At 40.8% G+C, this 24618-nt stretch overlaps 1 protein-coding gene across 1 annotated transcript in view; it reads right to left on the reverse strand.

Annotated features, from left to right (window-relative positions):
- Positions 1–13107: 13107 nt before the first annotated feature.
- The window catches only part of LOC132028158 (uncharacterized), a 28480-nt gene continuing 16969 nt past the window's right edge, over positions 13108–24618 (reverse strand). Inside the window, 3 exon segments of the mRNA XM_059416772.1 lie at positions 13108–13317; positions 15374–15415; positions 21315–21366. Coding sequence (XP_059272755.1) covers positions 13108–13317; positions 15374–15415; positions 21315–21366 — 304 coding nt within the window.

Genomic DNA, 24618 nt, shown 5'->3' on the forward strand with positions numbered 1-24618 from the left:
AGGGGTGGGTGAAATAGGTGATGGGGTTGAAGGAATGCATCTGTTGTGATGAGCACTGGGTGTCCTTTGGAAGCACTGAATCACTATGTTGTATACCTGAAACTAGTATTACATTGTATGTGAAATAACTAGGATTTAAGTAAAAACTTAAGAAAATAAAAGTAATAAACCCACATTTTAAAATTAGGGAAAAATAGTTTTTAACATAAAGGACACAATTGTTAGTAGACTTGTTTTTGAAATATTGAAAAATAAGGAGCAACTCTTAACACAAAGCCTTGATAATAAAATGCTGTCAGCTGGTTTTGCTTTTGTTTTATAGATCAGTGTGATTAGCTTTCCATTGTGCTATAACAAATTATCACAAACTTAGTGGCCTAAACAATATAAATTTATTATCTTTCAGTTCTTTAACTTAGACGTCTCTAAGATTCCACTGGACTAAAATCACACACACTGGACTAAGTTGTGCTCCTTTCTGAACAATTTCTTTGGGGAAGAACACATTTGCTTGCCTTTTCCAGCTTGCAGAGGCCACCTGGGTTCCCTGGCTCTTCAGCCCCTTTCTCCGTCCTCAAAGCCAACTCCTGGATTTTTCTTGGTCATCACAGTGGGAAAGAGTCTCCATCTTTATGAACCCATGTGAGTACATTGGCTCTACCCATGTAATTAAGGAGAATCCGTCATCTCAATGTCCCTAATTTTAGTCACATTTGCAAAATCACTTTGCAAAGTAAGGTAATACATTCATGGGGTGGGAATTAGGGCATTAACAAGGATGGAGGCCATTATTCTCCTACCACAAAGAGTTCAGTTGGAAAACACCACTGTATGAGCTGACAGTGAAGTTGAAGGGTAAAGGACTTCCACCAGATTTGTAATTATTTTGTGTATTATCATCAAAGAGAGCAAATTGTTTGCAGGAAACTCTCCCGCAGTGGTCATTTTGTAAACTTTAACCTTAGGTTGCTGATGTTTGCTTACTAGTCTACTGTTCAAAATTGTATTTTTTTCACAATAATATAACTACTTTGTAGAGGTATGATTGAGGAATGAAAAGTTGTACATATTTAGTGTGTATAAGTCAATGAGTTTGGGATGCATGTGTATATCTGTGAAGCCATCACCACCATCAGGACCATAAACATATCCATCACCTCCTGATGTTTCTTCCCATCTCCTGTATTATTATCATGATTTGTGTGTAGATATAGTCTTAACATAAGGTCTACTTTCAGCATATTTTAGGTACACAATCCAGTATTGTTAGCTATAGGCTCCGCACAGTACAGTAGATCTCTACAACTTACTTATCTCCCATAATTGAAACTTTTTACTCTTGGACCAACATCTCATTTCCCCTTCCCTTTGGCCCCAGAAAACCACCTCTCTGTTCTTTGCTTCTATTAATCTCACATACTTTTAATTAGTACTTGGTACTTTTTGTGTGCTAAAATGTGCATGATAACATTATATAAATAATAATATCTATTATGCATTATATGAAAAATGAGTTTGCAAGTAGAAAAAAGCAGATAATTAAAGCGTATATTTGGTATATCCCCATGTCAAACATATAAATGTATGAATGTTCACAAAAGACATTTAGAAATATAACCTCCTAAATCTTTAATGGTGGTAGTCTCTGGAAGGGGAGTTACAGGTGATTTTCTGCTCCTCTTTTCCTTAACCCCCAATTATATTTGATGACTTGGATGGAAAAATATTATCATAATTGTTACTCTTTGAAAGGGTCTCCAAAACAAACTTATAGATAGTATAACTTGTGAAAAATAATCTAAGGGCAGTTAAGGAAACTCTTGTCTTCTGATATAACATAACCTTAAATTTTTTAAACTTGTTTTAGAATTAACATTGTTCTAAAATAGAAGCTTTGGTACTAGGTGGTGTTTCTAATAAAGGAAGTATAAAGAATAAGAGCCTGGAATTCTTCCATACATTTTAATAGCATAAATTCAGATATGATGATTCCATGGCACTTTGGGCAACACCTAACACTGGAGAATTCATCACTGTTGGTTGCATTTTCTAACCACTAATGGGGTTGCACAGCCTCCCACTCTGTGGGGAAACACTATCAGCAGCCCTGTGGATGGGACCGGTGAAGCAGGTGCATAAGATGGACTTTGTCTCCAGTGGAGGTGACGTCAGGAGTTGGTATGACCAGGCAGGCAAATCACATATTTCATATCTTCTTTCCTCCTGCCAGTGTAGCAAAAGACTGGAGGACTTTGAGAGTTTTATTTCCTAGTGATTCTGTGAGAAGACAAATGGAATTCTCATTCCACACCAGGGCTCTGGAGTGAAAGCTCTCTACCACCTTCTCCAAGTTCTACCACCTTCTCCAGGACACTCAGAAAAGTCCTGTCAAATACTGAGTCCCAATTTTGAGTGTCTTCAGGGCATCATCTGTGGCAAGCTGTAACTGCAATCAAAGCCAACTTTGGAAAGACTCTTCCCCCAGCAAAAACACCCAGGAGAGACAAGGCTGTGGGTGTTGCTCCTCTGTTACGAAGGCTAGGATAATCCCCTGAAAGCACCGAATATTTGGTGGGCTTTGGCATTGTTGCAATCCACAACATATCTGCATATGACTGGGTGAACAGGTGGACAGGATGGTGCCTTGCTGGGTGGCTGGCCACCATGGGGTGAACCAATCCAATTCCTCCAAAGGAGATTTAGCTCTATGCTTCTAACTAAGTCAGTTTTCAGATGCATTTCACAACTCAACTTCCTACAGCATCAACTGCATGATAATTAAAATCTTGCTGAATGTATTTTAATATCAACAGAGTTGGCAAAAACTCTTGCAGAAAAATATTATGGAAGGAATGACTACCAATTCTTGATCACTTCTACTTCCAACATTTTCTACTGAGATTGATAAGTATGACATTCCTTGTTATTCTGAATATTTTCAACCCTGGGTCTTTATAAAAGAATAAGGATTAATAATTCAAATGAATCGTGAGACCATGTGATACTACAGAATAAAACAGTTCCTAGGCTCCACCCTGAAGAATCAGATATGAATTATTTTCTCAAGGTATTCCTTCTTCCAGAAAATATTGTACATTCTGAGTGTGGAGCCTGTGCAGGCATACAACCCAATAGACAGGGTTTGGGAAGCCTGAAGTCACCTTCAAATATTTCAAATTCAAATTTGTTTGTTCTATAAGCTTCTTCATGTTCTTTTTTTAATTTTTATTTTTATTATTTTTTAATTTAAATTCAATTAGCCAACACATAGTACATCATTAGTTTCAGATGAAGTGTTCAATAATTCATCAGTTGTGTATTACACTTAGTGCTTCATGTTCTTTGAATATCAAGGGCATTTTATGAGACATTGCTACTTTAATTTTTACAGCATGTATTAACCATTTCCCTGGCAGTGACTTCTCTTCAGCCACAATTCATGTCAATATAAATACCTCAAAGAGACACCAAGGACTTGTTTAGCCATCATGGAGCCTTTAAAACATTCTGCAACAGTTCATCACAAAGACCCTAATGTTCAAAACTGAACATACCATTCAGGCTAGGCTCGATTACACTCAGTTGACAAATGACAGCCAACTCTCAGTTGTATGGCATAATAATAATTTTTCTTTTTTTATTCTCATGGGTCTCAGTGCCTGTCCAGAGACACTTACCTCCTGCCTCAGGTTTTCATTTGCTTGGATCTAATGGTATCTCCGTGCTAATATGTGCTCCCACCGTCATCACGTCAGGAGAAGAGTAAAGAAGGGAATGTGAGTCCATTTAGAAATCTCTCCCACTTGGAGGAATACAACTACTCTCTTCAAGACATGAAACAAGGACCTCTGCCCCACATTTGGTGCTCGCACACTGTACCTCAGTATCTACATAAATCTCCCTTTGATGAGATTTCTCAGGGCCGAAGTCTTTCTCTCAGAAATAAATCAACTTCAGTTAAAGACCTCATAACATATATTTTAAAAATTTTAAAAAGCTCTCAGCATACAAATTCCAATAAACATGCTGATAAACATAAATTTTTAAATATAAAACCCCCACATCAAACAGCCATTTTGTGCAATCTACATTGAACATATATTTGGAAGCATGCCAAATAGCATTTTATTTACCATATTGTAGGTTTTAAAAGTTTCTTTGTAAGCTCTTGCCACATTATTATGTGACATAGTCTTTTCTGTTTATGAATTAGCCTGTGCTTACACTTAACCTGAAATAAAGATACATGTCAAAAACAAAGTAAAAAAACACCCCTACATAGTTCCTCATCTCAGGAAAAGACAGTTATGATTCTGGGCCCTTAATGTACAAATAGAGTAATACACAATATTGACCCATCAGGGCTATGACCCCATGTAAACCCACACAATGCATTCTGGGAGTTACAAAACTAAGGTTCTTTCAGAATCACTGAAGGATTGTGTTAAAAATAGATTCCTGGGCCACTTGCCAGGTTTAATATATCAGAATTTCCAGGTGTGAGGCTCAAGAATTTATAATTTTAACAATCTCCCTAGACATTTCTTATAAAGCCAACTCAGTGCAATTCCAAAAATAGGTGTTTTGAAGCCACTGGTATCTATCATGATTAATGATACTTCATGATTGTTTGCTTCTTTTTCCCTTACATGCAATATTCAACTCAACCACAAGCTCTGTAGCTTTACCAATATCATAGATCTCAAATCTAACCAATAACACCACTTAGCCACCTTGCTACCATGCTGGGTAAAGCAATCATCTCTTGAATGAAGGAACTTCCTCAAAGGCTTTCCTGGTTTCAGTCCTGCCTAGAATCATTGTTATTTTTTTCTTATGTTATGTTAGTCACCATGTGGTAACATATTGTTAAAGTAGAGGTGGTTAGTATCACCATACTGACTATTATCTTCCACTGGTTCCCACTGTAGTAACAATAAAATGTAAATGTTTTTCCCAGGCTTCTAATGCTCTACACCAGTGGTTCTCAAACAGAGGAGAGTTTGTCTCTAAAGACAATCTGGCAATGTCTAGGGGTTTGGGGATTGTCACAGCTGGAAAAGGGAATGCAACTGCCTTTACAGCAGTAGAAGCCAGGGATGCTACTAAATATCCTACAGTGCCTAGGACAGCCCCCAACAATAAACAATTATCTGCTCCCAAGATCAATAGTGTTGGCAGTGAAAAGTCTGTTTCTACACAACTTGGCTCATGTTATTCACCATTAGAACCTTTTCCTTCAATTTTTCCATCTGGCATATTTGCCAGGCTCATTTCCACACCAGAAACTTCCTAATTTCTTATAGGAGAGCCAGGATGGAAGGTCCCCAACCCATATCAGGTGTTGTATGGGCATGCAAGAAGCTTTGAGTGTGCTAAGCCATGAGATACACAATACATACAGTCTCAACCTGACTCATACACTTTGACAACATTTTCCTCCTAGGCTATACCACGATTTTAATTATTTCCATCATAAGAAGAATTTGTTTTGATGAAGAAGAAATGCCACCTACAAAAAACAAAAAAAACAAAATAAATGAGTAGACAAAAATCTGCTGGACCTAATAAGCTATTATAAGAAGCCTGTTCACTGTAGGATATTTACTAACATCCCTGATCTCTACACACCAGATGCCAGCTGCAACCCCTCTTTCAGTTGTGATAAGCAAAAATGTCTCCAGATGTCCCCAGGAGATAAGCTCTTCCCCTATTTGAGAACCATTGGTAAGAGCATTACAAACCTGGGAAATGCATTTATTGTGTATTTTATTGTTACTGTAGTGGAAAGCCAGTGGATTACTATGCAACATAGTAATACAAAGTTAATATACAAAAGATAATCAACGTTTTTACCTTTTTACCACCAACAACTAATTGGAATTAAATATATATATATATACACACACACCACATTTTCATTAGCACTCTTTAAAATGAAATATCTAGGTATAATCTAATAAAATATGTACAAGATCTATATGAGGAAAACTACAAAACTCTAGTGAAGACTCCAAAGGAGAACTAAATAAAGAGATATTCTGTGTTTGTGAATAAGAAGATTTAATATTGTCAAAACGTCAGTTCTTCCCAACATGATGTATAGATTCAATGCAATTCCAATCAGAATACCAGCAAATTGTCTTGTGAGTATTGACAAACTGATTCTGAAATTTATATGCAGAAGCAAAAGATGCAGAATAGTAAACACAGTATTAAAAAAGAACAAAGTCAGAGGACTGACACTACCTGAATTCAAGACTTACTGTGAAGTTGCACTAGTCAATACAATGGTATGGGAATAAACAGATAGATCTATGAACCAAAATAGAGAGTTCAGAAACAAACCCTCACAAATATAGTCAATTGATCTTTGACAAAGAAACCAAGTCTTTCCAACCAATGATGCTGGAACAACTGGACATCCATATGCAAAAAAATAATTTGGACCCAGACCTTACACTGTTTACAATAATTAACTCAAAAATGGATCAGTGACCTAAATGTAAAATGCAAAACTATAAAAATAGAATATAACACAGAAGAAAACCTACATGGCCTTGGTCATGGAGATAACTTTGTAGGTACAGTGGGAAAGATGTGATCCACGAAAGGAATAATTGATTAGTTGGACTTCATTAAAATTAAAAACTTTTGCCCTGAGAAACATAATTTCAGTAATGAGGAGAAGACAAGCCACAGATCTGGAGAAAATAACTGCAAAAACACATCTGATAAAGGACTATTCTCCAATATATACAAAAGCTCTTAAAACTCAACAATAAGAGAACAAACACCCTGATTAAAATGGTCCAAAGACCTTAACAGACATCTCACCAAAAAAATACAGAGATGGCAAATAAGCATATGAGCTAATGTTCCACATCATATGTTATCAAGGAGATGCAAATAAAGCAACAATGAGATACCACGACACACCAATTAGAATGGGCTGAAATCCAGAACCCTGACAACACCAAATGCTGAGAAGGTTGTGGAGCAATTGGAACGCTCATTCATTGCTGGTGGGATTGCAACATGGTGCAGCCACTTTAGGAGATGTTTTGGTGGTTTCTTACAAAGCTAAACACTCTTTCTGTACCATCCAGCAATCATACTACTCTATGTTTACTCAAATGGACTAAAATCTCATGTCCACACAAAAACCTGTGAACAGATGTTCTTGGCCTCTTTATTTATAATTGAAAGCTTGGAAGCAACCAAGATGTCCTTCAGTAGGTGATGGATAAAATATGGTCCATCCAAACAATGGAATTTTATTCATTGCTAAAAAGAAGTGAGCTATTAAGTGCAGAAAAAAACCTTAAACATATATTACTAAATGAAAGAACACAATCTGAAAAGGCCACATAAAGTACAATTCTAAATATATTGTATTCTAGAAAAGGTAAAACTATGGAGACAGCAAAAAGGTCAATGTTTTCCAGGGGTTTATGGGCTGGCGGAATCAATAGGACACAGGGAATTTTTAGAGCAGTGAAAATACTGTGTGTGATACTATAATGATGGATACATGTCATTATATGTTTGTCCAAACCCATAGCATGTATAATAACAGAGTGAACACTAATGTGAGCTATGGATTCTGAGTGATTATGAAATATTGTTGTAGGTTTATCAGTGGTAACAAATGTACAACTTTGGGGGTAATGATAAAAGGGGAGGCTGTGCATGTGTAGGGGGAATATGGGGACCCTCCATCTCTTCCACTCAATTTTGCTATGAACCTAAAACTACTTTAAAAAAATAAAATATAGAAAAATCCTGAATACACAAATTATCTTTACACCTTAAAGAACTGGAGAATCAACAATAAGTTAAGCCTAACCCATGCACGAGAAGGGAAATAATTGAGATTAGAGCAGAGATCAATGAATCAGAAACCAGAAATACAGTAGAACACATCAAGGAAACTAGAAGCTGCTTCTGGAAAAGAATTAATAAGATCAATAAACCACTGGTGAGACCTAGCCAAAAGAAAAGAGAAAGGGTCCAAATTAATAAAATTATGAATGAAAGGGGAGTGATCATAACTAACACCAAGGAAATAGAAACAATTACCAGAAATTATTATCAGCAACTATATGCCAATAAGTTAAGCTACCTGGAAAACATGGATGCATTCCTGGAAACCTTAAACTTCCAAGACTGAAACAGGAAGAAACTGACAACCTGAATAGACCAATAACCAGTAATGAGATTGAAGCAGTGATCAAAAACTTTCCAAAAACCAAGAGACTAGGACCTGACGGATTCCTGGGGAATTCCACCAAACATTCGAAGAAGAAATAATACCTATTCTCCTGAAGTTGTTTCAAAAATAGAAACAGAAAGACTCTTTCTAAGAAGTCAGCATTACCTTGATCCCAAGGGGAAAACCCCATCAAAAAGGAGAATTACAGGCCAGGATCCCTGATGAATATGGATGCCAAGATTCTCAACAAGACCATAACTAATAAGATACATTAAAAGGATTTTCCACCACAACCAGATGGGATTTATCACTGAGATGTAAGAGTGGTTCAACATTCACAAATCAATTAATGGGATAGAACACATAAATAAGAGAAGATACAAGAACCACATGTTCCTCTCAATTGATGGTAGAAATAGCATTTGAAAAAATACAGTATCATCTCTTTATTAAAATTCTTTGGAGTATAGGGATAGAGGGAACATTCCTCAATTTCATAAAATCCATCTATGAAAAACCCACAGCAAATATCATTCTTGATGGGGAAAAGCCAAGTGCCTTCCCTTAAGATCGGGAACATGACAAAGATGCCTACTCTGGGGGCACCTGGGTGGCTCAGTGGGTTAAAGCCTCCGCCTTCAGCTTGGGTCATGATCCCAGAGTCCTGGGATCGAGTCCCACATCGAACTCTCTGCTCAGCAGGGAGCCTGCTTCCCCCTCTCTGTCTCTGCCTGCCTCTCTGTCTACTTGTGATCTCTGTCTGTCAAATAAATAAATAAAATCTTTTTAAAAAAATGCCTACTCTGGTCAGTATTGTTCAACATAGTCCTGGAAGATCTAGCAACAGATATCAGACAACAAAAAGAAATGAAAAGTATTCCAACTGGCAAAGAAGAAGTCAAACTCCCTCTCTTCACAGATGACATGATACTTTATGTGGAAAACCCAAAAGACCACCTCCAAACAACTATAACTCATATAGCAATTCAGTAATGGCAAGATATAAAATCAGTGCACAGAAATTAGTGGCTTTCTTATACACTAACAATGTAACTGTGGAAAGAGAAAATAGAGAATCTTCCCCACTTACAATAGCACCAAAAACCATAAGATAACTTGGAATAAACCTAACCAAAGAGGTAAGAGATCTATACTCTAGGAACTACAGAACACTTATGAAAAAATTGAAGAAGCCATGAAGAGATGGAAAAACATTCCATGCTCATGGATTGGAAGAATAAACATTGTTAAAATGTCTATGCTGCCCAGAGCACTCTATATTTTCAGTGCCATCCCCATCAAAATACCAACAGCATTTTTCAAAGTGCTGGAACAAACTATCCTAAAATTTGTATGGAAACAGAAAAGAGCTGAAATCACCAAGGAAATGTGGAAAAAGAAAAACAAAGCTGGGGACATCAGGTTGCCTGATTTCAACCTATATTTGTGATCACCAAGACAGCATGGTACTGGCACAGAAACAGACACACAGCCAATGGAACAGAATAGAAAGCCCAGATATGGATCCTCAACTCTATGGTCAAATAATCTTTGACAAAACTGGCAAAAAATACCCAATAGAAAAAAGATAGTCTCTTCAATAAATGGTGCTGGTAAAATTGGACAGCTATATACAGAAGAATGAAACTTGATCATTCTCTTATACCACAGACAAAGATAAACTCAAAATGGATGAAAGACCTCAACATGAAACAGGAACCATCAGAATCCTAGAGGAGAACATAGGAAGTATCCTCTTTGACATCAGCCACAGCAAATTCTTTCAAGACACATCTCCAAAGACAAGGGAAACAAAAGTGAAAATGAACTTTTGAGACTTCATCAAGATGAAAAGCTTCTGCACAACAAAGGAAACAGTCAGCAAAACAAAGAGGCAACCCACTGAGTGGGAGAAGATATTTACAAATGACACTACAGATAAAGGACTAATATCGAGGTCTATAAGGAACTTCTTAAACTCAACACCCAAAAAACAAATAATCAAGTCAAAAAATGGGTTGAAGACATGAACAGACTCTTCTCAAAAGAAGACATATAAATTGCTAATAGACACATGAAAAAAATGTTCATCATCATTAGCCATCAGGGAAATTCAAATCAAAACCACATTGAGATTCCAACTCAAACCAATTAGAATGGCAAAAATTGACAAGGCAAGAAACAACAAATGTTGGAGAAATTGTGGAGAAAGGAAACCTCTCACACTGTTGGTGGGAATGCAAGTTAGTATAACCACTTGGGAAAACAGTGTGGAGGTTCCTCAAAAAAGTTGAAAATAGAAGTACCCTATGACCTAGCAATTGCACTACTGGGTATTTGCCCCAAGGATACAGATGTAGTGAAAGGAAAGTCCATATGCACCCTAATGTTCATAGCGGCAGTGGCCACAATCGCCAAACAGTGGAGAGAGCCAAGATGCCCTTCCACAGATGAGTGGATAGAGTATATATGGTCCATATATATAATGGAATATTATGCCTCCATCAGAAAGGATGAACCCCCAACTTTTGTATCAACGTGGATGGGACTGGAGGAGAGACTTAAGGGAGAAAGAAACCATATAATTGACTTTTTTCTGCTTGACTTATTTCACTCAGTGCTGAGTGAAATAAGTCAAGCAGAAAAAAGTCAATTATATGGTTTCACTTACTTGTGGAACATAAGGAATAACATGGAGGACATTAAGAGAAGGAAAGGAAAAGTAAGTTGGGGGATTGGTGTGGGAGAAGAACCATGAGAGACTGTGGACTCTGAGAAACAAACCTAGGGTTTTGGAGGGAAGGGGGTGGGGGATGGGTGAGTCTGGTGGTGGGTATTCAGGAGGGCACAGATTGCATGAAGCACTGGATGTGGTGCATAAACAACGAATCTTGGATCACTGAAAAAACAAAATAAAATAATATAAATAAAATTAAATAAATAAATAAAGTTTTTTAAAAAGTGTCCAAAAATATCACATTTTCTGCCTGTATGATCTCTGTGGGGTTAAGACATGTTTTGTCTCCCAGGTTTGACGGGGGGTTCTGAATGGTGGTCTACTGAGATTTAGTAAACAAGCCCCATGAGTGTCATTGTCTTGTAATGTTTGAACATGACATGAAAAATGGCTTTTGATCTGCCTGTAGTTAATTTCTCCATTTTTCTGACCCCAAATCCTAAAGAGGTCCTAGCCCTGGCTTCAGTGAGTGGCTGAAGTCGATTATCCCAGAGCGCCCCCAGCAGTGTCACACAGGGCAGACGCCCCCTGAGTCTGGAAGCTTCTGGTGGCCGTGGCCTGGTGTGGGCAAGATCAGATTCTCAAGGGTTGAGCAATTGTGGGAATCAGGAAAGGAAGCCTCCTCTGCTGAGATTTTTCACAGTGAGGGAAAGAGAGAAACAGAACAAAATCCAGACAACAGCAGAGGTTAAAGAGAAAAGACTATTGGTTTATTTTGGATTATAGCTCCGTTTTGGAGCTCTCTGAGAGTAAACCAGCCCATTGACTTAGATTTAACGTTGGAGCCCACTTTATGAGGACTTGAAGTTTTTTGCTCTTAACCCAGGAGTGCCTGGGCGGCACAGTCAGTTGCGCATTTGACTCTCGGTTTTGGCTCAAGTCATGTTCTCAGGGTCTTGAGATCCAACCTCGAATGGGGCTCTGTTCTCAAGGGGGCATCTGCTTGAGGATTCTTTCTCCCGCTCCCTCTCCTCCTACATGCCCCCTCTCTAAAATACTTAAATAAATAAATCTTTAAAAAAAAAAAACAAACCCATAAAAATAAAAAAATGAAATCCTCCGTGAGATGAAGAAACACTTTTTGTAATCTTTCTGTTCGCTGTAAACTAGAACTTTGTCCAGGTCATCCCAGGATATCATAAACTTGCTCTTGAGTGAACCAGTTGAACTTGGTGACTGTATTGTTTTTAGAGGAGAAACCTGGAGAAATCTAGGAGATTCAATCATGTCAAGCTTCAAAGTTTGGCAAAAACAAAAGTATAGTTTTCAGTTACACTTACAGAACTCTAAAGGTTACTGAAATCTAACATTGAGAGATTTTGAAATTTTCTCCCAAGAGGATTATAAGATGTCTTGGGCATCTAACTGTCATGTCTATTGCCATGTACAATAAATTCTACCATCTTGGCTTGGTGATTTGATAGAAAGAGAGCAAATGAATCAAAATCATGTGGGGTTTGGAAGTATTCCCCTGGCCACATATCTAAGTGTCCCGCGGTAGTTTGATTTTGCACGCTGTGGAATCCTAATGAGATAGGAAGAAAGCAAGCCCAGAAAACAAGTGAATTTCCATATTGGCACGGACTGAGACCAGCCAGCTGAAAGCATGTGGCAAAGGCTGCAAGCCTCACTGGGGAACCCCCTGACCCAGCAATTTACAATGTCCTTATTTTCAAGCATTGGCTTGCAGACTCTTAGAAAGCTGGCACTGGGACAGGTAGAATAGGAAAGGCTGGGTAACTGCAGAAGGAGCATAAAATGGAGAACCGAGTCTCAGCCTGACACATGACAGACTTTGCAGCGATGAAACGACCTTGTGATAACAGGCGGTTTCTGCCGGCCACAAGCATCCTCTTGGTGTAGAAGCCCAGGGCACACTTGCTCGCAAAGACCCCGTCGGCTTGCCAGTGACCGAGAATGACCCCTCCGCTGGGGACGCCAGAGGGACAGTAATATATTTAAAGTCTTTTTGGCATAGGTGCCAGAAAAATCAGACTGCGCCTGCGCATAGTAGGTCCTTGGGACGTGCAAATGACATGCAAAGTTCCTGGAAATCCCCGCCCATTCCGAGAACCCCACATTCCCACATTTTCTGCAAAAATCACAGCCCCAGATCTGCCCTGCCCAGATCTGCCCTGCCCGATCTAGATCCTCTCTAACTCAGTGGGTCAGTGCTCTTCGCCCTTGGAGCGCGCACTCCTGCTGTGCGGTAACACCGCTTCTGCTGCACTTGACTCTGGTCCTTGGATTCTCTCCCGGGGGAACGGGAGTGCCGGGCACCTGCACCGCCGGTGGTGAGGTTCCCTAGCCTCCTTCCTGGGCCTAGCACATCTTCTAGAATGGAATAGGCCAGGTGACAGCAGGGCTAGGGATGTAAAGAAACTTGATTAGCTTCCAGCAAAACCTATTTTGTTTTGTTTTGTTTAATGGTCTTAAATGTTCAGAGAGAAAAGGGATGGACAACGGAGAAAGGCGTTTTGTCAAACAAAGTAACCGCAGCGCATTGGTCGAAGTAGGTGTCACAGAGAGCACAGGGAATGGTCTCACTCCAGGGAAAAGGACAAGGAAATGTTTATTTTCAGAAAGTCTAAAACAGCACAGGTAGGTAGCCTGTTCTAGATGTGATGATTTATGTTGGTATTTGTTTTTCTGGCTGGGGGCAAACAGCTCACATTTTTCATGCCACGGGTTATGCAAGGCATTTCCGTGTCCAGGTGGTTCATCAGTTCCTCCCCGAATCCTTACAAGACAGGCATGTGCCTCTACTTCTTACAGACGAAGCCACAGGATGCAGAGAGCTGGAGGAATGGGTCGGCCAGCTTCCAGTCGCCCCTGGAGTCCGGCTCTGTGTGCAGCATTGTTTGTAGGAAGGTGGCTTTTGAGAGAGCGGCGGCACCAGGGTGATGGGGGCCAGGGTTGGGGGGGGCCCTAATGCAGCGTTTGTATAGTAACAACTGGACACCCCCCTCCCCAGACACCGCCCAGGCAGCGCCCAGGGCCTCTCCGAGGGGCATATGAGGTCATTTTAAAATTCTGCTAATCGGGAAAACTTCTTTTTGAAAAATAGACCTTTCTTCACACTGCCCCACTCCCCAGCCCCCAGGAAGTTCAGATTTAAGAGGTCTGTGTTATGATCCAGAAATCTGTACTTTCAAAAGTGTTTTGGAGGGGACCCCAGGTGAGTGGACCATCTCTGGGCTCTGTGGCATTTCAGGGCTGGGGTTGTGGCGGGCGACTGTGCAGACGATGGTCAGAGGCCTCCATCTTCTTCATCGCGGTCGTCTGTATCTTTGCCCTGGCTCTCTCTAAGTTAATAAATATAACAAAGAGAATGTTAAAAAACAAAATTCAAAAAGCCGAGTACATTTGAAGACAGAATTGGCTTTATTAAGCGCTTTCTGCGTCGTTCTGAGGCATCCGGGAAGAAGAGACTTGTGGGAGGGGGAGTTGGGCCGCGGAAGGCGTTAACGGGGCAAACCAACGGGAGGTACCAGACCGTGTTAGCAAATCAAAAGAAAGCAATATTTCAGGCCCGGACAACTTCTTTTCGGCAGAGAGGGCGGGGGCTGGGGGGATTATGGAGCAGCGACCTCCCTAAATCTCATCAGGAAATGACAGACCGACTGTTAGGAGGTCACATTCTCGGGAAAGAGGGTAATTAAGTCTAGGTTTCCTGTCACTGCGGGCAAATGACTCCATTTTGGCTTTGTTGTTTCTTTTTTCACATGAATAACAAAACAGACAGTCGTGAGCCCAGGGCTAGAGACATCACCTTGTCATATGTGCATTATGTATTAATTTGGAACGAGACTGTGCATCCCGTTGGTGGTGAGGTTGAAGTTTGCCTTCTGTGGTTGTAATCTGCTCCCTCGCCGGCCTCTTGGCCGGAGGTATCTTCCCGGCATTCTCCTGGAACCATTCCCAAGGAAAAAATAGTCACACGATTTGCTTAGTCATCAATCCCACTCCTCAAGTGTTCCTTGAGGGAGCTCTCACCTACCAAAAAAAAGGAAGCGCCTATAAAGGTCCTCGCTTTACCCAAAGTAGTCCTCACTGAGAATTAGGTCACTTGTCCACAATCACCCTCCCTCCTGCTGCTGGGGGGAAGCGCAAACAGGCCCAGGAAGCCCCTCCCCTTCCCACCTGCAGAAACAGACTTCCAAGTCGTTCGGACTGAAATAGCCCTGCACCCGCAGTGCTCGGAAAAGTCCTGTTGTACACCGCCGTCAAATGCAGCCGGACAGGCACATATGCTCTTCAATTAGCGCAACTCTGGCTGAAGTTTCAAATCCCTCAAAATATGCCTTTGAACAAACGAGCGCAAATGTGTGTTGCCTCCCACGGTCAGCCTGAAGTCACAGAAATTGCATTTTAGGATACCCTGTGGTCACTGCAAATTGCCCATCATTAACCTTCCTTACCGGTAAATCACCAGAATCCCGGGAGGTGGTGGAGATGGAGACCTGTAATGAAGGGTGGGGGGGGGGGGGTGCTCATTTTTGCAAGAGGTCCCTTAATGCGGATTTCTTCTAGGGATTCTAAAGACATCCCATCTGAAAATCTCAAACGTGTCAGTACTTAATCTACCAGAAAGCACCGCGCTCAGAGACCGAGGGAGGGCGGAGGTCGGAGGTCGGGAGGATGTGTTTTCTTCTGGGTGTAAATCCCATGCTCTCTGTACGACCCTCACGCGGACGGAGCATGACAATTCCATCCCCTCCGAGCCTGTGAAATACGGGAAGCTCAGAGAGTCTGTAGAGAGGGTGATTCATAAACAAGAAAGTAGAAAGAAAAAACTCTCCCAACCCCATGTTTTTTCCTCTTTGATCACTCTCTGTCTCTAAAAACCCTCTTTAGATGATTCTGTATCTGAGAATAGATTAAGGTAAAAATAGAGGCATTTAGCAAGTTCTTTCTGGGATGCTCCAGAGATTGTTACTAGACAACACCATTGCTGGTATCTTATTGTTGCCAGGAAGGACCTCAGAGCAACCTTTTCAAAGTAAACATACCTTATTTTGTATTTGCTTTTCTGTCTTTGAACTGCATGAGGACAATGTGGAGCAAAGTACTTCATCTGCTTCTCTTAGGTGTGTCCCCAAAGACGTTACCCAGGGAGGCTTCCTGGGGATGCGCCCATGCTCCAGGCTAGTCCCAGGATGCTTCCGCGAGGCCGTCTTTTCCCTGGCGTTGCTTGGTGCAGCCCACACTCACCCTCACCCAGCCTCAACCATCTCCTCAAAGCTAAAGGAAGCTGCTTACGGTGTGGGGCCCTGTCGTTCTCCAGATGTGAGACAGAACAGATTCACAGTGAAATTCTGGAGACAGCCTCAGGCTGGCTGATGGGATCTGCCCCTAGTTCACACCGTGCAGGGGTTGTGTTCGGTAGTGGGGTTGGACTCGGCTGCATTCTGAAGACCCCCACTGTTTGCACGTGCGTGTCCTTCCACTCAGCATTCACCCAAACCTCAGCTGAAAAACACAGTCTCCAAGAAAGATAGTTCAGGGACACACAGACCTAGACACTTAAAAACAAATCCTGAGCTCAAGGCAGAGCAGCTATTAGGTCAAGTTTTCCCCAAGCATGCACACACACACACACAGTCACATGCACTTATACTCATATCCCTTGCACATGCTCAGATGCACACCCAGCACCTACATGTGACCATGCTATGTACACACACCCATAGGTTCACACACCCACACAGACATATCCACACTCACATGCAATCCATAGACAACCACACACATATTCACACTCAGATATACAGTCATACCTACACATACATGTGCACATCCACATCTGCATCCATGAATCCACACTCGTGCACGCACATTTGTACAATCCACAAACTCATACTCACATACGTATGCAAGCTCATAAATCCACATACACTCACACACATAGTTACATTCAGGCACGCACACACACCCATATACATACAACTACACACACACATGTGCATTCACGTATCATGCACTTAGTACATACATGTACACCACACAGTCACATCTCACCTCACAACTCATATCGCACACATACACTGTTACCCACGCATACTCACACACATACACACCGCAGAAATACTACACACAAACATACACACGCACAGCGTAACCCCCAATGAATGGCACCATGCCACGGCCATCACCCTGTCCTGAGGCCTTCATAAGACCCAGCCTCCCCCCTACTGTGGTGCCCACCATGGGGCAGCCCAAGACAGCCGTGAAGGGCATCGGTGATGTGCCAATACCATACGGGTACTCTTCTGATCTCAGTGCCAAGGGCAGCCATAAATCCTTACCGCTCAGACTGGTCTCGGTTCATATTGTTTGCTTATTATTTTATTATTTCTTTTTAGCTCTTTACCTTTTGGCCCCCTTCACCCACGTCTCCACGTCTCCCGTCCACCCCGCCACTACCGCCACCGCCTTCACCTCTGGCAACCACAATCTCTTCCCTGTATCTATAAGCTTTTATAAAATTTTCTTTTTTTAAGATTTAGATATTTTAGACTTTTTTTCTGGATTCCACATAAAAGATAAGAGAGATCATACAGTACTTGTCTTTCTCTGTCTGACTTACTTCACTTAGCATAATGCCCCCAAGGTTCATCCATATTGTTACTAATGGCAGATTTCCATTTTTAATGGCTGAATAATATTCCACTCCATGCTATCTACCACATCTTCTTTATTCATTCATCTGTCAGTGGACACTTAGGTGTTTCCATACCTTGGACACTGTAAGTAATCCTGCTGTGAACATGAGGGCAAATATGTTATTTTGAGTTGGTGTTTATATTCTCTTTGGATACACACCCAGATGCAGAATTTCTGGGTAATATGATAATTCTGTTTTTTAATTTTTTGAGGAACATCTACACTGTTTCCACAGTGGCTGCTCAGCTACAGTCCCACCAACCATGTAGGAAGGTCCCTCTTCTCCATATCCTTATCAATACCTGTTGTTTCCTATCTTTTTGATAATAGCCATATAATAGGTGTGAGGGGATACCTCATCATGGTTTTAATTAATGATGTAGAGCATCTTTTCATGTACCTGTTGGCTATCTGTATCATCTTCTTCAGAGAAAGTCTATTCATATCTTCTGCCCATTCTTTGAAGAGATTGTTTGTTTGTTTATTTCTTTGTTTTTTGCTCTTGAGTCATATGAGTTCTTTATATATTTTGGATATTTGCCCCTTATTATATAGGTGATTTGCAAGTATTTTCTCCTATTCGGTGATTGCCCTTTAATTTTGCTGATGGCTTCCTTTGCTATGCAGAAACCTCCTAGTTTGGTGTAGTCCTACTTGCTCATTTTTGGTTTTGTTGCTTTGCTTTTTGAGTCAGATTAAAAAAAAAAAAAATCATCACCAAGACCTACATCAGGGAACTTATTGCCTATGTTTAATTCTGGAAATTTTATGGCTTCAGGTCTTTATGGTGTTTATTTAATAGTTTATATTGTTTATTTCAGAGCTTCCTGTGGACACTGTCCACTATGAGGTGAGGTCTTCATTTCCTGCCATCATAGCAGCCATGTTGGTTTCATTTTAGCTCTCTTCTACCTCAGATTCTAATCTTCTTTTTCTCACCTTCAACTCTCTTGCACTTTGCTATGAGTTGAGCGTCTTGGTGGGGCTCCTTGAGTCATTCCCCCAAACTGATGAATGAAGGCATGAAATGCTTAAAGCATGAGAAGTTGGGTGGAGACTAGGTGGATTTTGCTTGCACTATGTATATCAAACCTTTAATATTAAACCTTTACAGAACTGAAGGATTAAGAACATCAAGATTATGGGATGTCTGGGTGGCTCAGTCAGTTAAGTGTCTGCCTTTGGCTCAAGTCATGATCCCAGTGTCCTGGGATTGAGTCTCTCATCAGACTCCGTGCTTGGCGGGGAGCCTGCTTCTCCATCTTCTTCTCCCCCCATCCGACTTGTGTTTTCTCTCTCCCTGACAAGTGAATAAGTAAAATCTTTAAGAAAAAAAAGAACATAAACATTAAAATTGTTGTAAATAGTTCATTTTACTTCCCTGCAGTCTTTTACTCACTTTTAAAAAAACTACTGGGTATTTACCCCAAGGATACAGATGTAGTGAAAAGAAGGGTCATGTGTACCCCAATGTTCATAGCAGCAATGGCCACGGTTGCCAAATTGTGGAAAAAACCAAGATGCCTTTCAACAGACAATGGATAAAGAAGATATGGTCCATATACACAGTGGAATATTACACCTCCATCAGAAAGGATGAATACCCAATATTTGCATCAACATGGACGAGACTGGAGGGGATTATGCCGAGTGAAATAAGTCAAATAGAAAAGGTCAATTATCATATGGTTTCACTTACTTGTGGAACATAAGGAATAGCATGGAGGATATTAGAAGAAAGGGAAAAATGAAGGGGGAGTAGGAATCAGAGTGGGAGATGAACCATGAGAGACTATGGACTCTGGGAAACAAACTGAAGGTTTCAGAGGGGAGAGGGTGGGAGAATGGGTTAGCTCAGTGATGGGCATTAAGGAGGGCACGGAGTGCAGGGGGCGCCGGGTGTTATACACAAACAATGGATCATGGAACACTACATCAAAGACTAATGATGTATTGTATGGTGACTAACATAACATAATGAAAAATAAATAAAAAGATAAATAGCATTATGTTTAGCCTCCTGAATTGCTTTGAATATAAAATACATATTTTAAAAATACTAATCTGATAATAATCTCTTCTCTCCATCGGTTTTAATTTGGGATACATTTTGGTTATGTTTTCACAATGTTCACTTTAGCTTTATAAAAGCATGATGTTAATATTGGGAAAAACATAAAGTATTTTCACAAACAACTCAATTGGTGTTGAGTACAAATAAATACCTGAAGTTAGGAAAGCCTCATCAGTCAGTGGCTGTCTGTCCCTAGCGTCCGGGTTGTTGTGGAGAAAGAGAAAGTTAACTACCCTGTCTGAAATCTTCACTTATTCATCAGATGCAAACATGGTCTGCGGTGCCATGATCTCTTCTAGACTTTTTAGCTAACACCAGGTGAAATGGTCCTCTACCTCTCACCCATTTCCTTGTTTCATCCCAACACATGTGCACACAGATGTGCGCACTTACTTTCCAGTGGGGTAAGAGCCTTTGTGTAGTGGTGCTGCGGTGAGCTTAGAGGCCCGCAGGTGCTGGGCAGCAGACGACCACCCCACCCGCCCGGGCTGGCGGCCAGCTTCTCTTCACGCGCGTCCTCATTCTGGGGCCCATCTTCACCTCCGCCACACTCCAGCCTCCCTCTGGCCTTTCCCTCCTCCCAACACCCAGACTCCCTTCCAATTCATATTCCATCTGCCCGATAATACGACTTACCAAATCAGACCTTTATAAGCCTTAAACTCTAGCACCCACTCCCAGAAGTGGCTTCTCGAAGATTCTCTCAAATGAGAAACAGCAATGCTAACCTTTAGGCTTCCTGCAGTTGAAATCCTGTTGTTTCTTGAAATGCCTGTCCCCCAACATTGTGCATGAGGGGTGGTCAGAAGAATTTCTTTATGCGTATCCCGTGCAAAACACACTGCCCTACATATGGTGGATGTTCATTGTTGAGTGAATGAGATTTACCCATAATGACCTTAAAAAGTTGGTCTCTCATACACTTTATTACAGAAGAAGTTAAGAGTGACAACGAAGCAACCACGCCCAGAGGTAATATTTAATCTCTGTGACTCAAGAATAGGAAACACAGATTTACATGTGGAGTTTATTTTGAAGGTATTGTGCACTTTTTCAGAGTGTGGTCACGGCTTACCGGTAAGGATTTCTGTATCTGTCAGCCAAAAGCAATAGTCTATCTTTAAGGTAGCTCTAAAATGTGTTACATCATTCTTCCTTTGTTTCGTACCATGAGCTTCCTAGAAAAATATAAAATACTACAATTTGTATACCACATATTTACTAGGCTTTTGCTTTGTCGTGAATTAAAAGCCATTTGTTTTGATGAGGTACCACTATGATGGGGGGGCAGGGAGGCTGGTCAAAACAAAACAAAACAAAACAATTAACCCTGTGTTTTTTGCCAGATGTCTGCATGGGACCAGAGCTCCGATCTCCTCCCAGGTAATCTGATGTTTGTTTTCGTTAAAAAATTCAATTTGAGGAAAATGTCAGCATCTGCTTGCCTTGCACAAATTTTGCCCAGAATCAATTTCCAGGTAAGTTTTACAAGATTCATGGAGGAATTTGTTGGGCAGAAACAAACTACATCCTTGATATTATTTGTTAGGAGTTATGTCATTCAGAAGAAGAAAAAGAGGTTTAAAATTCAGGTAGATCGATACCGTGAAATTCTTTCTTACCCTCATGCCCTGAGTGTCCATTACCAGGGCGCAGATGGTGTCATAATGAATCCTGTTGGATCAGAAAACTGTGAAGGGGCATGTGCGCACATATTCTTTAACTGAAGATTTCTTGCAGTCAGAGAATGCTGCAGGGTGATCTAGTTCAGCTCTTTCATATATTGATGAGGGAATTGAATTCTGGAAAGACAATGTTCAGCCAAAAGCAGCTAAGGGAAGCAAGATGCTGGATGGTCACCAGACCTGCTCTCTCATTAGAAGAACCCTCACTCCCACGTCCCTCAGAAATTGCTAATTGCAAGTCAGTTTCCAGATAACTCACAAGGCCCCTCTTTGGAGGCAGTTTTCTGCACAAAACCTAATTATGTTGATCCCTTGCTGTGTCAGAGCTCAAGTGCTTTGAGCTTCATCCTTCTCAGATGATTCCCTGACACCACGTCACTTAGGACTGCTGACCCCCATGCCAGCATACCAGGGACCAGTTCCCTTGTCCAAGGGAACATAACCCCTGTTGCCCAGAGATTCCTACAGATGGGCTCATCATTAGCCTCAGTAGAGTCTCTGGACTTGGTGAAGATTCTTTTTGAGGTAAACCTAAAAAAGATATTAAATATTATATTTTGACATGTTTGGGGAAAAGCTTCTTCTGTCTGAGTCACAATATGGGAACAGATTGCCTGCTGAATCTACCAGAATTTCTTAGTATAGATACCATGATAGTGAAGTAATGTGTTGTTTTCACAGAAGATCAGTTATCAAGATACAATGTTTCCAATAAGGCAAGTCTTGTGACCTTCTGGTAGCATACACTATTGTGCTTGGGGGAAGAAGGCAGGTGTAGGTCCCTTGTACTACAGAGACAAGGCACGGTGGGCTCCCCCTTGCTGGCGAGGCTAAGTTTCCATGCAGCTCTGATCTTAGAGCCAGATATGGCCCTTTTCTTCAATGGCTTTAGAGTTTTTTTCCCAGTTTGATTTCCTTTTGGATGAGCTTATGGCCATCCAGTAAGTCTGAATTTTTTTTTTAATTTTTAATTTTTTATTAACATATAATGTATTATTAGCCCCAGGGGTACAGGTCTGTGAATCACCAGGATTACACTTCACAGGATTCACCATAGCACATACCTTCCTCAATGTCCATAACCCAACCACCCTCTCCCAACCTCCCTCCGCCCAGCAACCCTCAGTTTGTTTTGTGGGATGAAGAGTCTCTTAATGGTTTGTCTCCTTCCTGATCCCATCTTGTTTCATTTTCTCCCTTCTTACCCCTCAAACCCCCCACTTTGCCTCTCAACTCCCTCACATCAGAGAGATCATATGATAATTGTCTTTTTCTGATTGCAGTAAGTCTGACTTTTTTTTGTTTTTTGTTTTTTGGGTTTCTTTTGTTTTTGTTTTTTCCTTTTGATTTTGTTTTAATTTATTTATTTTCAGCATAAGAGTATTCATTGTTTTTGCACCACACCCAGTGCTCCATGCAATCTGTGCCCTCTATGATACCCACCACCTGGTACGCCCAACCTCCCACCCCCTGCCCCTTCAAAAACCTCAGATTGTTTTTCAGAGTCCATAGTCTCTCATGGTTCACCTCCCCTTCCAATTTCCCTCAACTCCCTTCTCCTCTCCATCTCCCCTTGTCCTCCATGCTATTTGTTATGCTCCACAAATAAGTGAAACCATATGATAATTGACTCTCTCTGCTTGACTTATTTCACTCAGCATCATCTCTTCCAGTCCCATCCATGTTGCTACAAAAGTTGGGGATTCATCCTTCCTGATGGAGGCATAATACTCCATAGTGTATATGGACCACATTTTCCTTATCCATTCGTCCATTGAACGGCATCTTGGTTCTTTCCACAGTTTGGCAATTGTGGCCATTGCTGCTATAAACATTGGGGTACAGAGGGCCCTTCTCTTCACGACATCTGTATCTTTGGGGTAAATACCCAGTAGTGCAATGGCAGGGTCATAGGGAAGCTCTATTTTTAATTTCTTGAGGAATCTCCACACTGTTCTCCAAAGTGGCTGCACCAACTTGCATTCCCACCAACAGTGGAAGAGGGTTCCCCTTTCTCCACATTTTCTCCAACACATGTTGTTTCCTGTCTTGCTGATTTTGGCCATTCTAACTGGTGTAAGGTGATATCTCAATGTGGTTTTAATTTGAATCTCCCTGATGGCTAGTGATGATGAACATTTTTTCATGTGTCTGATAGCCATTTGTGTGTCTTCATTGGAGAAGTATCTCTTCATATCTTCTGCCCATTTTTTGATATAATTATCTATTTTGTGTGTGTTGAGTTTGAGAAGTTCTTTATAGACCCTGGATATCAACCTTTTGTCTGTACTGTCATTTGCAAATATCTTCTCCCATTCCATGGGTTGCCTCTTTGTTTTGTTGACTGTTTCCTTTGCTGTGCAGAAGCTTTTGATTTTGATAAAGTCCCAAAAGTTCATTTTTGCTTTTGTTTTCTTTGCCTTTGGAGACATAGTTTGAAAGAAGTTGCTGTGGCTGATATCGAAGAAATACTTCCTATGTTCTCCTCTAGGATTCTGATGGATTCCTGTCTCATGTTGAGGTCTTTTATCCATTTTGAGTTTATCTTTGTGTATGGTATAAGAGAATGGTCGAGTTTCATTCTTCTACATATAGCTGTCCAGTTTTCCCAGCACCATTTATTGAAGAGACTGTCTTTATTCCACTGTATATTTTTTCCTGTTTTGTTGATGATTATTTGACCATAGAATTGAGGGTTCTTATCTGCGCTCTCTACTCTGTTCCACAGGTCTATATGTCTGTTTTTATGCCAGTACCATGCTGTCTTGGTGGTCACAGCTTTGTAGTAAAGCTTGAAATCAGGTAACGTGATGACCCGAGTTTTATTTTTATTTTTCAACATTTCCTTAGCGATTCGGGGTCTCTTCTGATTCCATACAAATTTTTGGATTATTTGTTCCAGCTCTTTGAAAAATACCAGTGGAATTTTGATCGGAATGGCATTAAAAGTATAGATTGCTCTAGGAAGTATAGACATTTTAACAATGTTTATTCTTCTGATCCAAGAGCATGGAATGGTCTTCCATCTTTTTGTGTCTTCTTCAATCACTTTCATGAGTGTTCTGTAGTTCCTGGAATACAGATCCTTTACCTCTTTGGTTAGGTTTATTCCCAGGTATCTTATGGTTTTTGGTGCTATAGTAAATGGAATTGATTCTCTAATTTCCCTTTCTGTATTTTCATTGTTATTGTACAAGAAAGCCACTGATTTCTGTACATTGACTTTGTATACTGCCACATT

Source organism: Mustela nigripes, chromosome 12, assembly GCF_022355385.1.
Source record: "Mustela nigripes isolate SB6536 chromosome 12, MUSNIG.SB6536, whole genome shotgun sequence".
NCBI lineage: Eukaryota > Metazoa > Chordata > Mammalia > Carnivora > Mustelidae > Mustela > Mustela nigripes.